Below are 16,149 nucleotides of genomic sequence, written 5' to 3'. Positions count from 1 at the left end.
TTTTCTCGACAATTATATGCCTTCTTTGTTCTCAATATTGTCAGGTGCACTAGAGTTCCATGTTTCCTGCTTTGACATTTTGAGAACCTCTTCTTAAATAGCTTTTGTATACTTAGATATCTTTTTTATATAAACAAACAAATGTTTGTAGAATATACATGTACTTAAAAATTATTTATTTGTGTTTGAATAAATTTATAATCATCAACAGTACACGTGAAATGCACCTATAAAGTGACCGGTGCATATATAACCTAACGAACTACGAGACATAATTTTTCAGGTAATCTTTGAATTGCTTGTAAATTAATAACCACCTATATATATATATATATATATATATATATATGTGTGTGTGTGTGCGCGTGTGTGTATGTGTGTGTGTGTGTTGTTGTTTAAGAGTTTCATATAACTGCATTATACAAATAGATTGTAGGCCGTACAAATCTTGAGGTCCCAAGTAAAGAAATTAAAGTATATATAGATGGTTTCAAAGTTGATTAGTTTAGGTCAATACCTCTTTTGAAACATATTTACAATATATGTTCAGAAATTCTTCACACAAATTGTTACATTCTTTTGTCAAATTAGTTTTTATCCAATTCCTTATTTAATTTATTTTTCTACAGGATGGTGATGGCGACAAGAACTCTTCATCTTTTTTGCTTGCTTGTTTGTTCTTTGGCCATCATCAAATCTGAATGTGCAAAAGACTTAGGTTCCTACAATGTGACGAAGACAATCCTTAAGAATGCTGTGTCAAAAGGAGCAGGTTAATTTCTTCACTTTTATGTAAAAATTAAAATCTAAATTAGGAAATCATCTACGTAGTAGAAATTTGAAGAGAGTTTTTTGCCTTATTATTGGCAGTATGTTTGGATGGATCACCTCCAGCATACCATTTTGAACCTGGATTTGGCAAAGGAATTGGAAATTGGATTGTACAACTTTCGGTAAGTCATTTGTAGTATAGGTTGATTCTACCTTTTTTAGCTAGAGTTTGTGCTGAAATATTTGTTTCTTTTAAATCTTTGAGAACTTTCAATTTGCAACTTTTCGTCGCTTTCTTTTCGACGTAGTGTTTGTTGAGGTTTGCCTTGATTTTCTTATTAAATTTGGATTTTATTTTTGCATGAATGAAGGGCAAAATATTTTCATAATTGATTTTTTATTTTCCTAAAAGGAATATATAATCACTTCCATATTTGACTAATCCTTCTCTTGATATTTTTGTATTCTTTTTTTTTCTTTTTTTTTTTGTATTAGTAAATTGCTATGTAGGTCCCAAATCATATTAAAATATGATGTCTCATTTATAAGATTGTTTTCGCATGACACCTGATTATTTCGATCTCAATATTGAGATTTAGAGACTTCATTAAATCTTGAAATTTTTGCAACGTCCGTAGGGAGGAGCATGGTGCACAAACGTCAAAGAATGCCAGGATCGTATTTGGGACAAGAACGTCGGTTCTACAAATTTTACGGATTCGTGGAATTTTCAAGGAATTTATAGCGAGAATTCGACTGCAAATCCAGGTTCTCGGGGATTATATTACTGCTTGTTGAAACAATAATTAAAGTGAATATGATGGAACTTCCATTCGAAGAAAGCAAACATAATTCTTTTATGCTAGTTCACTTATTATATTACTACTCAATGTAAAAATGCAGATTTCTACAACTGGAACAAAGTGTTTGTTAGATACTGTGACGGTGGAGCGTTCACTGGAGATGTTGAATACGTTGATCATGTAATTCTCTTTTCAAGTCATAGTTTCAAATTCCAATTTTAGAATGTTTATCCTTAATTTTTGAATATTTTCTTAAATTCAAGAATTTTATGAGAACATGTAACTTCAATATCATTTTACATTAATTTCTTTAGGTTACTAATCTCCACTTCAGAGGCGCGAGGATTTTTGAAGCAGCAATGGAGGAATTATTGGCAAAAGGATTAAAGAATGCCAAAAATGTGTGAATTCTATATCACACTATATTTTGTTTCTTGCTAAAACTTTTTTATTTCTACGGTGTCTGATATCCTTATTGGGATTTGACTATTTTGAATTTGAGTCAGAAAGTTCCATAGTGAGGATAAAGCGCTCTCTAATAAAAGCGTATTCACACACCCAAGATCTCTTATTAAGGATAAAGGAGTACTGCCAGTCTACAACAACTTTGTTGGATGCTGAAATTTTTCAATCATGTTTGTAGGCTATTCTTGCTGGAAGTTCAGCCGGAGGATATCCAACAATGCTATATTGTGATCACTTCCGCAGTTTATTGCCAAATACTCTTAGAGTGAAATGCTTAGTTGATTCTGGTTACTTTATCCATGCGTAAGATTTTCAAAGACTTAACTTGATCGATCGTTTATTAAAATCATTTTGTAAGGTTTGAATTGCAATATAACTTTTGATTTCTCTGTTTTTAATAGGAAGAACCCTATGCAAGCAAGAGGTTTCGAGAAAATTTATAACTCACTTCTCACTTTACATGTAAATTCTTACTCCTGTCTTATCCTCCTCTCTTTATTTTTCCGTTAGTTTAATATAAGTTACTAATTTTCATTTTATATTGTGGTGTTTAACTGAATAATTGGACGAAACAAGGCTTTTGGCATATACTTAAAAGTACCCTTAGATCTATTAGTCTAAAATAGTTCATGATATTTTTATGGTGATAAGATCGTGTCATGGTTAAAGAGTTTTCAAATGTATGATTTTTTTTTTTTGAAATAAACTAAAAACGAAGAAGTGTCATATTAAATGTTGCAGGGATCTACCAAAGCGCTACCCAAATCATGCACTTCAAAAATGAATCCACTATTGGTACATTACCTGCTCCCTTGATTCAATTACTATTTGAATCTTTTGCCATTTGAAATAGTAAAAGACATACAAAAATCCAATTACTGCAGTGCTTCTTCCCCGAAAACATGCAACAACATATCAAGACACCACTTTTCATTGCGATGTCAGCATTTGATTATTATCAGGTAATTAGATGTTTATCAATTATTATCCTTTTGTTTATGATGTGAAAAATGACTAGAAAAAGCTTGGAGTACATTTTTTAAAAAAAAGAAGAGAGTTTTTGAATTTTTTTATTTTTTTTGTATCAGGTTGTGCAAAAACTAAACATGTTTAGATAGACTTCTTTTTTTTTTGGAAGATTTGATAAGTTAAAGAACTTTTTACCTGAACACCCTCATTCCACTTCTTCACAAAGTTAATTACTTTTTACTTAAAAAGGGTAATTGTTTTTTTAAAACATTATAGAGAACATGTGTAAACACTTACACTAAGATACTTTTGGAAAGATTTCAAGAATATTTTCATAGACAAACTTCCTAAGTATATCATAGTCTAGTACTTGGTATACTATTTTGTTAATTCTTTTGCCACTTACTGTATATTTTCTAAATCAATTGACGCAGATGAAAACTACTATAGACCCGAATGCAGACCGATGCGTTGAAAACAGGACATGCACTGAGCGTCAAAACAAGGCCTTTAGAGGTAATTAGTGCAAATGAAATGAGCTAAACAATGATAGCATAATTAGTTCTTTTATTATTCAATGATGCCAATAATTAAGTAGGGTCCCTTACAAAAATAACCGGCTGGATTGACGTTTTATTTTTTCTAGCTACTATATATAGATTATACATTGATATATATAGTTATACATATATTATATGTAGATTGTAGATATATTATATATCCGTCGACTTTTTTTTAATTGAAACGGTTGGGTGACCGACTATTAAAGTTAATTCTTCGTGAAAAAGAAAACCATTTGCTTAATGAGTTGCATGTCTAATGCTTTTGGATTTATCATCAGAGTTTAGGTCGGAATTCTTAAGTGCTCTGCCCAAATCAAACAATCCTAAGTTGAGAGGAGTTTTCATTGACTCCGTAATTCATCATTCAGCGCTATCATATAGGTGGACTCTTGAAAACGCCATTATGATTAATAACCTGGTAAGAAATTATTTATTTATTTAAGTTTGATAATGCATATTTTAATTTCTTCTGTCTAATTTTACCACTCAATTAGGTTTATATAGAAATATACCATTATCGTAATTAATGGGAACTTCCGATCTTTCAAGTCAGAGATATATATTCATGTTATGGTTATTACTCTCTCCGTTCACTTTTACTTGTCCATAATAGATTTTGCACGCCCCTATAAAAATAATATATGAAGTGCATTTTGTACCATAATCCTCATAATAATGATAATATTTTGACAAGTCATGAGAAATGATTTATCAAATGAGTAATTAATTATAAGGGTAAAACAAGAATAAACATATAGTCTTCTTTTGATTTGCTAAAATTGACAAGTAAAAATAAAAATATACTATTTTTTAGTACAGTGGACAAGTAAAAGGGAATAGAAGGAGTGGTTGATTATATTATTGTGGTGGAATGAGAAACTACTGAAAATAAAAATAAAAACAAAAACAAAAGAAACAATTCTATCATAACATCATTGGTGGAGCAACCTTCGTCCACGAGGTATTAGTTAATACGCTTTTGCTGGATTTTTTTTTATGTATATATACTATATGGTGAATTTTATTAATTTTTTCGTATTTTTATTTCCTTATATTTTGATTTTTCGTAGTAAAATTTTCGCTGATAAAAATATGAAGTGTTTTATGCAGTCTGCACCGAAGGCATTTGCTGATTGGTACTTCGATCGAAAGTACTGGTATGTAATAGATAAGCATGACCTGCCAATCCCTACAACAAAAGACTGAAGGGCATAACCATAAGTAGGATAATCTTTATGGCTTATATTTATTGCAAGAAATCGATGTGCAATTTTAGAATCCATTTATGTCAAAATTTGCTGACAACTTTTGATGTCTGTAAATTGTTGCCAATATAATTGTTAACAAGGATGATCACTTCGACCAAAACAGTATCAAACTTCTTTGCTTATACTGTGTGAAATATGATTGACTTGTCAGTCTACTTTAAACTAATAGTGTTATGTATCAAAGTAGGCGGAGGATTCCACCCAACCGCTTAAATAATAATTTATGGATGTATAATATGTATATAATCGTGTATATTATTGTATGATCTAGGTATATCAATTAAAAAAAATAAAATTTATGTATAATTACAGTATAATCGTGTATAATCACAATGAGTTCAAACAGTTATTTGTGTAACTCAATCTGTTTCAGTTTATGTGAACCTTTTTGCTGTTTGAGATTCAAACGACGTAGACTTTTACCAACATTATGAAATGCATATATCGTCGTATTGACATAAGAAAAATTGCAAGTTATAGTACTTTTCGTATAATTTTTAATCTAAATTTTAACTTTAAAATATTAAGTTAATCTAATCTAATTTAATTTTAAAACTTAGCCAAAATGACTCTCGAAAAGCAAAAAAGTTCACTCCAACTTGAACGGAGGGAGTACGTTATTGGGCTTTTTTTACTTTTAGCCCGCGTCAGAAAATATTTATATTCGATAGCCGAAAAAGTATATAATATTTGTATAATTTTTACATATAATATATATAAAAATATAAATTTTTTTGACTATTATTTTGAGAGCCAGTATCATTTTCGTTAGTTTTTTGGTGGAGTGGTCCGATATTTAACTACTTACCTCCATTTTGCTTGTTGCATATCGACACGACAAAGCCAAACTCTGATCTCCCACGAAGCATTTCTCTATCTGTTTATTTAATTCAAACCTTATCTCTTGGAAAAAGAGAGAGTGGTAAAATTCAATAAGACTCTTAAAGATGCATATAACAATCGACCTATTTATAACATGCCAAACGCCCCCTTCCCCCACTTTACTAGGATGATTCACAATCGTCATTATTATCGGTGTTTGGGATAAAATTAATTTATAACAGATGGTCGAATGGTAGCATGACACGTGGAACCAAAGGTAAGAAAAAGACAAGTCAGAAAATAATCAATACTGGACACAACGAATGTAATCGACATTGGGTAAATACCGAAGGGAGCATAGTTAACGAGAGGAGATCAGGAGTTTGCCATCGGATAGCATTCAATGGGAGAATATTCTCTAACATTAAATGAGCGACCGTTGCAGAGAATATTTGCATTCATGACCTGCCGTTACATATTCATCAATGACTCTTTTATTATCATTTAAGAGGAGTTTGATCCTAGGATTTTGTTTCCCTAGGTAAAGTTATAAATAGCAGGCTCAGCAGCCATTGTAAAGACACAAAATTTTCTGCAAACATAAGCTATATTTTACTTTTGCTTCTTCAATTAAACAACTTTATTCGCACTTTATCATTGCTTTCACTTTTATTTTCGGAGGCATTGCGCTCGAAGCCAGACTTGTCATCTTCTTCATTTTCAATTGCTAAATCTCATTTTTAATCTTATCTCTTTATCAATTGTGGATTAAATGAGTTCGCTTGTCTATAAACCGATGTTTCTATATTTCCCCCGGTAGAGGAAGGTGGATCCACTACCTGTTCAGGGCCTTCATCTTCTTCGGTCTCCTCTTCGGTTCCCGAGTACTTGGAACCAGTACTCGAGGAGTCAGTCGCAACAGGCCGAGCAGGAAGATTTTGGCGAGCAGATAACTCCAGTTCCCGGACCTGGGCAATACAATCGTCTATGTTGACGATGCTTGCTTTAGCCACCTCCAAGGTCTTCCTCTTCATATGGTATATGGCATATGTCATTTCAAAGACGAGGGAATCTTCTTGGTCTTGGAGTTTGGTCTAAATTTTATCAATTTTGGCCTGGAGCTCTTCTCTTTCAAATTTTATAGCACAGAGGCGGGTGTCGAGCTCAACATTCGTAGTTGAATGGAGCCGGTTTTGGTCCATAGACCGCTTAAGCCTCTCTTCCATCCGGTCCCTCTTTTCCTCGGCAGCATTGGCCTCCTCGGTTTTGGAGCTTAAGTCTGCCTTCAAATTATTGATCTGTTCCTTGAAGGCAGACTCGCGCTCGGCAGTAGTAAGCACAGCGTCATACAACTCAGCCCACTTAGCCTTAGCCTCTTAAACTTGTTCGTGTAATTGAGCAGCTTCTTGACTATGGGTCATTTTATCTTATTCGCTTTGCTGCAGCCGGTCCTCAAGCTCGCCCATCTTAACAGCTTTTGCCTCCAGCACTGGGAGGCGTGCGGCAGACTGATTCCTTTCTGCTAAAAGTTGATCCCACTCGGAAGTGAGTCCTTGCTTATCATGGATCAATCTTTGCAGGCCTTCGGAAGCAAGAAAATTGGCCAATAAAAGAGAATACTAAAGTTATGATTTCCATTGCAGCATGCAAGTAGAAAAGAAGATACGAGGAAACTATTACGGTACCTGCGCCGCGCTATGCATTGCATTATTTAACAAGCATTCTCCCAAAAGGGAGCACATTTTGTTCCAATCTTTTTCCGAAGCCAACGACTTCGGATAGTTCGCAAGCTCCACCGACTTGAAAAAAAGATGGCACTCCTTCCAAACCGAAAGAGTAGCACTTCTCCTCCCTCGAGAATCTGGGGAAGAGGTTGAATAATTGTACCCCAAATTCTCGTGGTCAGGAGACCTTGGAGGAGATGCACCCCTTTCTTATTCAGATGATACTGGTGGAGGAGATGTAGTTATTGCTAATGGTGAAGGAGTTGCTGATGTCAATGGGCGCGAACCCATCGGTGTGGAAGGTGAAGAAGCGGCGATGACAACAAAGGCCCAAGGTCTAAACTCTTTGGACTGGAGGCAACAAAGGGGTCCGGGAAACGAGAATCAGTGTTCTCGATCAAGCCCATCTCTCCCCAAAGCGCCTTAACTTCATCCGACATTGGATTTTGAATCTCTCCTGGCTGAGCATCCGATTGAGCTGGTAAAGATATTTTTCACCTTTGAAGGGGAGCCTCTTCACCACTGACGTCCCCTTCATCAACAAATACCACAGTGGCCTGGTCGGATTGTGCCTTTTTGCTCTATTCTCCTACGTCTTAGCCGAAGAGGAGCGTCGTCTCTTCAGTTTCTTGCTCTCGGGCTGGGGACTTCGAGAAGAGGCACCCTCGCCGGGAGTAAGTCCGCGAGCTCTGCTTTAGGCAAGGGCACTTTGCAGCACCTCTTGACCTCTTCAGGGTCAACTAAGGCGTCGACCTCGGGACAGGTGAAGTGTAGTATGAGTACACCACAACGGTCTCCGTGCATAATTGTTGAAGGTAAGCCACCGTCCGTCAATTGGATGGGCCTACTTTTGCTAAGCAGACCTGATACCGGTAGCAAAACTCCAAAATTATGAGGTCTAGCCCTTCATTCGACCCCATGGAGAATGGACCCAAGGTAAAGGGATATGTATAGATATACGTAAAACCCATCTTGGTGAAGGTAACCCGCTCTATCATATTGTCATGACCCCAATCTCCCACCTTAGGATATCATGATGGCACCTAGTCTCTAAGACTAGGTAAGTCTAATATTCATAGAGAAATAGCAAAAATAATAATAAAACCTCAAACTTAAATTATTAAACTATCATAATATATCTCAACATCACAACTAATAAATAACTCCCAAAATCTGGTGGAACTGAGTCATAAGCTCTACAGAATATTCTAAAACGTCTACTAAAACACTGTATGAAAAGGAAATAACAATAATGAGAATGGTGACGGAAGGTGACTCGAGGCCTGCGGACGTCGGGCAGGTATATCTTGAAGTCTCCTGAAAGCAGCTAGCCAATCAATCTCTAGCGTCCAGCACAGGCAGACGTACCTGGATCTGCACAAAAATATGCAGAAGCGTAATATGATTATACCACAATGGTACCCAGTAAGTATCAAGCCTAATCTCGGTAGATTAGTGACGAGGCCAGATCAAGACACCTACTAGGATAAAATAAACAGAACAAAAATATAACAATGGAAAGTAATGGAAAATGGAGAAATGAATGATAACAAAGCTGTTTAATAACGTAAACTAATGACAGAATTGTAAGCAAAAAGACAACAAGAAGAAGGCAAATAATGAGAACCACAAATAATCAAATAGGAGCAAACCTGGTAAGACAAGGAAGAACCGTTTAACCAATAACTCTTTTCAATATGAAATGCACAACAAGAATCACAACCGAGGTACTGCCTAGTAATCACATTTCTCAATCTCAATCACAATCTTTCCTTATATCACCGCGAGAGCCTTACATTTAGTTTTAAAATCATTTTCCGGAAATAACGACTCGCGTTTTAGCCCACCTTATCACACCGTGTGGCTTCAAGTAGTTCCCCTACTACCAACAAGCATATCAACCCCACTTTATCTCACCGCATGCGTATAACCCCTAGCCTTATACCACCGTATGCATATCAATATCACAACATAATCACAACTCGCACGACAAGTGCCCATATGCCACAACGTGCCAAAAGAATCAACAATACCAATGTTTCCACAATAAATAACCCAAGTCTCAACCACAATGTGTATAAGAATTTCAATAATAGCAAAATAAAAGTAAAAAGCTCAACAAGAAAGTTATCTCAACAATTAACAACTTCACCTTAATGTGATAACGGCTTTTACGAATTTAACACAAACAACTCAACAAGAAGATATTCCATGAAATAACAACTTCAGTAAATTAATTCAACAATTAAAGAAGTAACATGAAAATAAGGAAGGCAATAACTACAACTAAAGCATATAAGAGCAAGATAACAAGTAAGAGGTGGAACAAGTGTTAACAATGTCAAATAAAACATATATGGGTAGATTAACACGTATAAGGGTAGATTAACAATGAAAGATATAACGTATTATGACAATTCAATTAAAGACATGGAAAGAGTCTAAATAACCTAAATCGGTCAAATATTACATATAGCCCGTGTACGCACTTGTCACCTTGCGTACACGTCTTCCACATAACACAAATAGCACATTCAACCCAAATCCTAAGGGGAGTTCCCCAATACAAAGTTAGGCAAGATACTTACCTCAAACAAGCCAAATCAATCCCCTAATAAGCCTTTCCTGCGAATATCAAACTCCGGACAACTCGAATCTTGCCAAAATAACTTAATGCCATAAATACAAACCATAGAAAGCAATTCTAGATAATAAAGTTTCAATCTTTAAAGAAAATTAAAAAGTCAACTCAAAAAGTCAACCTCAAGCCCGCACCTCTGAACCTGACCAAACTTACAAAATCCGAACACCAATTCAATAACGAGTCCAATCATACTAAAATTATCTATTTTTGACCTCAAATCGACCTTCAAACCCTCAAATTATAGTTTAAGAATATTTTCACAAAATTTCCCAATTTCTCCAACTCAAAGCACTAATTAAATGATAAAAACTATGATGGAATCATGAATAATAAGCAAGTCCGAGTCAAAAACTCTTACCCCAATCCAATCCTTAAAAATCCACTCCAAAATTGCCCAAAACCGAGCTCTCTAACTCAAAAGATGGAAAATGGAACAAAACCCTCGATCTCCACTAGTTCTGCCCAGGTATTCCGCACTTGCGGCCTCCCAATTGCATCTGCCACTCCGCACCTGCGAAAAGTCCATCGCAGGTGCGACTTCCACTAAAGATCAGGCAAATCCTCTTATGCGGACAAAATGCGCACATGCGCTCCCGCTTCTGCGGACAAAAAAGCGCTTCTGCGCGTCCGAACCTGCGGATGACCTCCGCTCCTGTGTTCCTAGACCATCCTGGTCATATCCGCTCCTGCGACCAAATCCCTCGCACATGCGAATTCACAGATATGAAAACCTCCTCGCATCTGTGGTGTCTGCCAAGCCTAGTTACTCTTCGATTCTGCGATCACCCCGTCGTAGCTGCGGCCAAGCCCACCGCAATTGCGATGACCCCAGAAACTCAGCTATTCACAGCAATCCCCCTAAGTCCCAAGCGAACCCGAAATCAGTTCGAATCACGCCCGGGGCCCCCGGGACCCCGTACAAACATACCATCAAGTCCCAAAACACATAACAAACCTACTCGAGGACTAAAATCACATCAAACAATATCAAATCTACGAATCGCACCCCAATTCAAACCTATTAAATCAATGAACATTTAACTTCCAAGACTAATGCCGAATCATACCAAACCAATTCCGAATGATCTTAAAATTTTCACACTAGTCCCAAATGACACAACAGACCTAAATAAACTCCCAGAATCACAATCCAAACCCGATATTAATAAAGTCAACCCTCGGTTAAACCTATCAACCTTCCAAACCTTCAATATTCTAATTTTCACCAAAAAGCCTCAAACAAACATAAATACCTCCAAATCCATATCCGTACATACACCTAACTCCGAAATCCCCATATGAAGCTATTGGAATCATCAAAATGCCATTCCATAGTTGTCTACACAAAATTCAAACTCCGATCAGCTCTTTCAACTTAAGCTTCCAACTTTGGGACTAAGTATCCCAATTCACTCTGAAACTCACCTGAAACCAAACCAATTACCCCGTCAAGTCAAATAACCACAATTTAACATAGAGGAGGCAATAAATAGGGGAACGAGGCTCAAATACTCAAAACACCCGATTGGGTCGTTACATCCTCCACCTCTTAAAACTAACGTTCGTCCTCGAACGAGTATAGAGACATACCTGAAGTGCTGAAAAGGTGAGGGTAACAGCTACGCATATCATGCTCGGTCTCCCAAGTCGCCTCCTTGGCTGGTTGACCCCTCCACTGGATCTTCACTAAAGCAATGTTCTTTGACCTCAACTTTTGGACCTGCCTGTCCAAGATGGCCACCGGCTCCTCAACATAAGTCAAATTGTTGTCCAATTGGACTGAGCTAAAATCTAAAACATGGGACGGATCACCGTGATACTTCCGGAGCATAGAAACATGGAACACCTGGTGAACTGTAGATAAGCTGGGTGGCAATGAAAGTTTGTAGGCCACCTCCCCCACTCTCTCGAGGATCTCAAAAGGACCAATATACCTAGGGCTCAACTTGCCCTTCTTCCCGAACCTCATTACACCCTTCATGGATGAAAACCGGAGCAAAACCTTCTCTCCAACCATGAATGCGACATCACGAACTTTCCAATCGGCATAACTCTTCTGCCTAGACTATGTTGTACAAAGCCGATCCTGGATCAACTTGACTTTCTCCAAGTCTTATCAAACCAAATCTATGTCTAACAATCTAGCCTCACCCAGTTCAAACCATCCAACTGGAGAATGGCACCGTCTCCCATACAGGTCCTCATAAGGAGCAATCTGAATACTCTATTGGTAGCTGTTATTGTAGATGAACTTTGCAAGTGACGAACTGATCCCAAGAACCCTCGAAATCCATAACACAGGCACATAGCATATCCTTTAAGATCTGAAGTGTACGCTCGGACTGCCCGTCCGTCTGGGGCTGAAATGTTGTACTCAACTCAACCCGTGTGCCTACCTCATATTGTACGACAACTAGAAGTGCGATTTAAACTGCGTTCCCCGGTTAGAGATAATGGATACCGTTATGCCATGAAGTCGAACAATCTGGCAGATGTAGATCTGAGTCAGCTACTCTAAAGAGTAGGTAGTCACCACCGGAATGAAATGAGCCAACTTGGTTAACCAATCCACAATCACCCATGCATCGTCAAATTTCTTCAAGGTCCGTAGGACCCAACAACAAAGTCCATGGTAGCAAGCTCCCACTTCCACTTAGGAATCTCAAGTCTTTGAAGCAAACCGCCTGGCCTCTGATGCTCATACTTCACTTGCTGACAGTTCAGGCACCGAGCCACATACTCCACTATGTCTTTCTTCATTCTCCTCCAACAATAGTGCTACCTCAAATCCTGATACATCTTAGCGGCATCCGGATGAATGGAGTACCGCAAACTGTGGGCCTCCTCGAGGATCAACTCACGTAACCCATCTACATAGGGCACACATAACCAGCCCTGCATCCGCGGCACCCCATCATCTCCAATAGAAACCTCCTTGGAATCGTCGTGCTGTACCGTGTCCTTAAGGACAAGCAAATGGGGGTCGTCATACTGACACTCTCTGATGCACTCATATAAAGAAGACCGAGAAACCATGCAAGCAAGAACCCGACTACGCTCCGAAACATTCAATCTAACATATTGATTGGCCAAGGCTTGAACATCTAGGGCTAGTGGCCTCTCTGCTGCTGGTAGATACGCCAAACTGCCCATACTCTTCGCCTTTCGATTCAAGGCATCAGCCACCACATTAGCCTTCCCGAGATGATACATAATAGTGATATCATAGTCTATAAGCAACTCTAACCATCTCCGTTGCCACAAGTTAAGATCTTTCTACTTGAACAGATGCTGGAGACTCTAGTGGTCGGTATAGACCTCACATGGAATACCGTACAAGTAGTGCGACCTCCAAATCTTCAAGGCATGAACAATAGATGCCAATTCCAAGTCGTGGATATGATAATTCTTCTCATGGACCTTCAGTTGCCGAGATGCGTAGGCAATCACCCTACCGTCTTGCATCAGCACCGCGCCAAGGCCAACACGTGACACATCACAATACATAGTGTAAGACCCCAAACTCGTAGGCAACACCAACAATGGGGCTGTAGTCAAAGCAGTCTTGAGCTTTTGAATGCTCGCCTCACACTCCTCAGATCATCTGAAAGGAGCACCCTTCTAGGTCAATCTGGTCATAGGTGCAACAATGGATGAGAAACCCTCTACGAAACGACGATAATACCCGGCCAAACCAAGGAAACTTCGAATCTCAGTAGGTGAAGACGATCTAGGCCAACTGAACTGCTTCAATCTTCTTCGAATCTACCTTGATCCCCTCACTCGACACCACATGACCGAAAAATGCCACTGAATCAAGCCAGAATTCACACTTTGAGAATTCTGCATACAACTTCTTCTCCCTCAAGGTCTGGAGCACGATCCTCAGATACTGCTCATAATCTTACCAACTGAGGGAGTACACCAAGGTGTTGCCAAGTAACACAATGACGAATGAATCAAGATATGGGTGGAATACACTGTTCATTAAGTGCATAAATGCTTCTGGGCATTAGTCAGCCCAAATGACATCACAAGGAACTCGTAGTGACCATACCAAGTCCTGAAGGTAGCCTTCAGGATATCCGAATCCCGAATTTTCAGCTAATGATACCTAACCTCAAATCAATCTTTGAGAACACTCTAGCACCATGTAGCTGGTCAAATAAGTCATCAATGCGCGGCAATGGTGTCACGACCCAAAACTCAACATGTCATGATGGCGCCTATTATGATACTAGGCAAACCGACAACTCACACATACCAATATTTTTAAATTCAAAATATACTAAAATATATTTAAGTAAGTAAAAATCTCATAAAACTGAATGAAAACGCCACAACTCAATACAGAATTTCCCAAAGCCCAGGTGTTACTGGGTAAATGAGCATCTATACAATAACATAGTCTGATACATTGTTTAAGAAAGTAGAACAGAATAAGTAAAACTGAGAGATAGGGGAGGAGAGTCAAGGCCTGCGGATGCCAAGGCAGCTACCTCAAAAATCTCCGAATGGCTGAAACTCCAAGATCAACAACCACCGTTCTCGAAAACACCTGGATCTGCACACTAAGTGTAGGGTGTAGCGTGAATACAACCAACTCAGTAAGTAACAAGTCTAACTTTTGGGCTGAAAGCAGTGACGAGCTTAACAGGTACAATCCAAATATAGAAATAACAGTACGAAAACGTAGACATGCTTTCAAGTTCAACAGTTAAAGCTCAACACGTAAAATATGCCAAGTGTAACTGAAATGATGAATGATACGTCTCGATATTTACGTGTCAATTATGTAAGCCAACCATAATGCAGGACAATGATAAAATCATATGCATATTCTCAGAGTATCAGATCACTCAGTCCTTGCATTCCCTCAATCCTCACAGTCACTCATTCCTCATAGTCACTCAATCCTCACAATCGCTCGGCACTCGCTCTCGACACTCGCACTCGCACTCAGTAGGTACCTGTGCTCACTGCTGGTGAGTCAGTCCGAAGGGGCGGATCCTGTCCAAGCGCTATAATAAGCCAATCATGGCATGAATCAATAAAGCATGCTGCGGCGTGCATCCCGATCCCATAAATATCCTCACAACCAGGCCCTCGGCCTCACGTAGTCATCAATCTCTCCAGTCTCTCGGGCTCACAAGTATCATAATAATCAGACCAAACAATGATGATATGATGTATCAATAAATGGCAACATGGACTGAGATATGATATGCAAATGATAGTTGTGACTGAGTACATAATTGCAAATTAAGCAAATAATTCAACATGCAACACAACCTCTGTGGGTCCTAACAGTACCAGCATGTAGCCTAAGCATGATTTCTAACATGAATCACAGTTCCAATTTCTTTAACACACGGGAAATACGTGGAAGATAACAAGTTATATGACTACACAACTCCATAGATTTGACCGAGTCGCAATTGCTATGGTGCACGCCCACACGCCCATCACCTAACATGTGCGTCACCTCAACACCAATCACATAACATGTAATTCGGGGATTCATACCCTCAGAACCAAAGTGTTACTTACCTCAAACTGTGTAAGTCTCTACTCCAACAAGCCCTTGCCTCGCGAATCGGCCTCCGAACTCCTCGAATCTAGCCACAAATAATTCGATACAATCAACACGAGCTATAGGAATCAATTCCATATTAAAATGCTAAGTTCTTAATCAAAAGTCAAAAAGTCAACTGAAAAGTCAACCCGGGCGCATATCTCGAAATCCAATAAAAGTTACAAAATCTGAACACCCATTCAACCACGAGTCCAACCATACCAAATTTACCAAATTCCGAAATCAAATCATCACTCAAATCCCCAAATTTCACTCTCCAATCCCTAGCCCAAAACTCCCAAAATTCCACCTCAAATACATACAAACTAAGTGAAAAATTCAATGGGTAAACAATATTATTTCATAAAAATGATCAAGAGTGACTTACCTCAAGAAACCCCTCGAAATCCCTCCCAAAAATCACCTTAATCTGAGTTTGCAAAGTCTAAAATGATAAAACCCCGGAACCTTACGTTTATATACATTGCCCAGAGGTTCTCGCTTCTGCGAATCATTTAACCGCACCTGCGGTTCCGCTTTTGCGG

At 38.3% G+C, this 16,149-nt stretch overlaps 1 protein-coding gene across 1 annotated transcript; it reads left to right on the top strand.

Annotated features, from left to right (window-relative positions):
- Window positions 1-509: 509 nt before the first annotated feature.
- On the top strand, window positions 510-4,939 carry LOC104100297 (pectin acetylesterase 8-like). Its single transcript, XM_033657172.2, has 12 exons — window positions 510-772; window positions 871-953; window positions 1,410-1,539; window positions 1,675-1,754; window positions 1,889-1,975; window positions 2,218-2,342; window positions 2,441-2,501; window positions 2,781-2,834; window positions 2,924-3,001; window positions 3,443-3,524; window positions 3,850-3,989; window positions 4,682-4,939. The coding sequence occupies exons 1-12, from the start codon at window positions 631-633 to the stop codon at window positions 4,775-4,777; spliced, it is 1,158 nt and encodes a 385-aa protein (XP_033513063.1). The 5' UTR covers window positions 510-630; the 3' UTR covers window positions 4,778-4,939.
- The last annotated feature ends 11,210 nt before the right edge of the window (window positions 4,940-16,149 follow it).

Source organism: Nicotiana tomentosiformis, chromosome 4 (assembly GCF_000390325.3).
Source record: "Nicotiana tomentosiformis chromosome 4, ASM39032v3, whole genome shotgun sequence".
NCBI classification, from domain to species: domain Eukaryota; kingdom Viridiplantae; phylum Streptophyta; class Magnoliopsida; order Solanales; family Solanaceae; genus Nicotiana; species Nicotiana tomentosiformis.
This window is presented reverse-complemented; position numbering and strand designations above follow the sequence as displayed.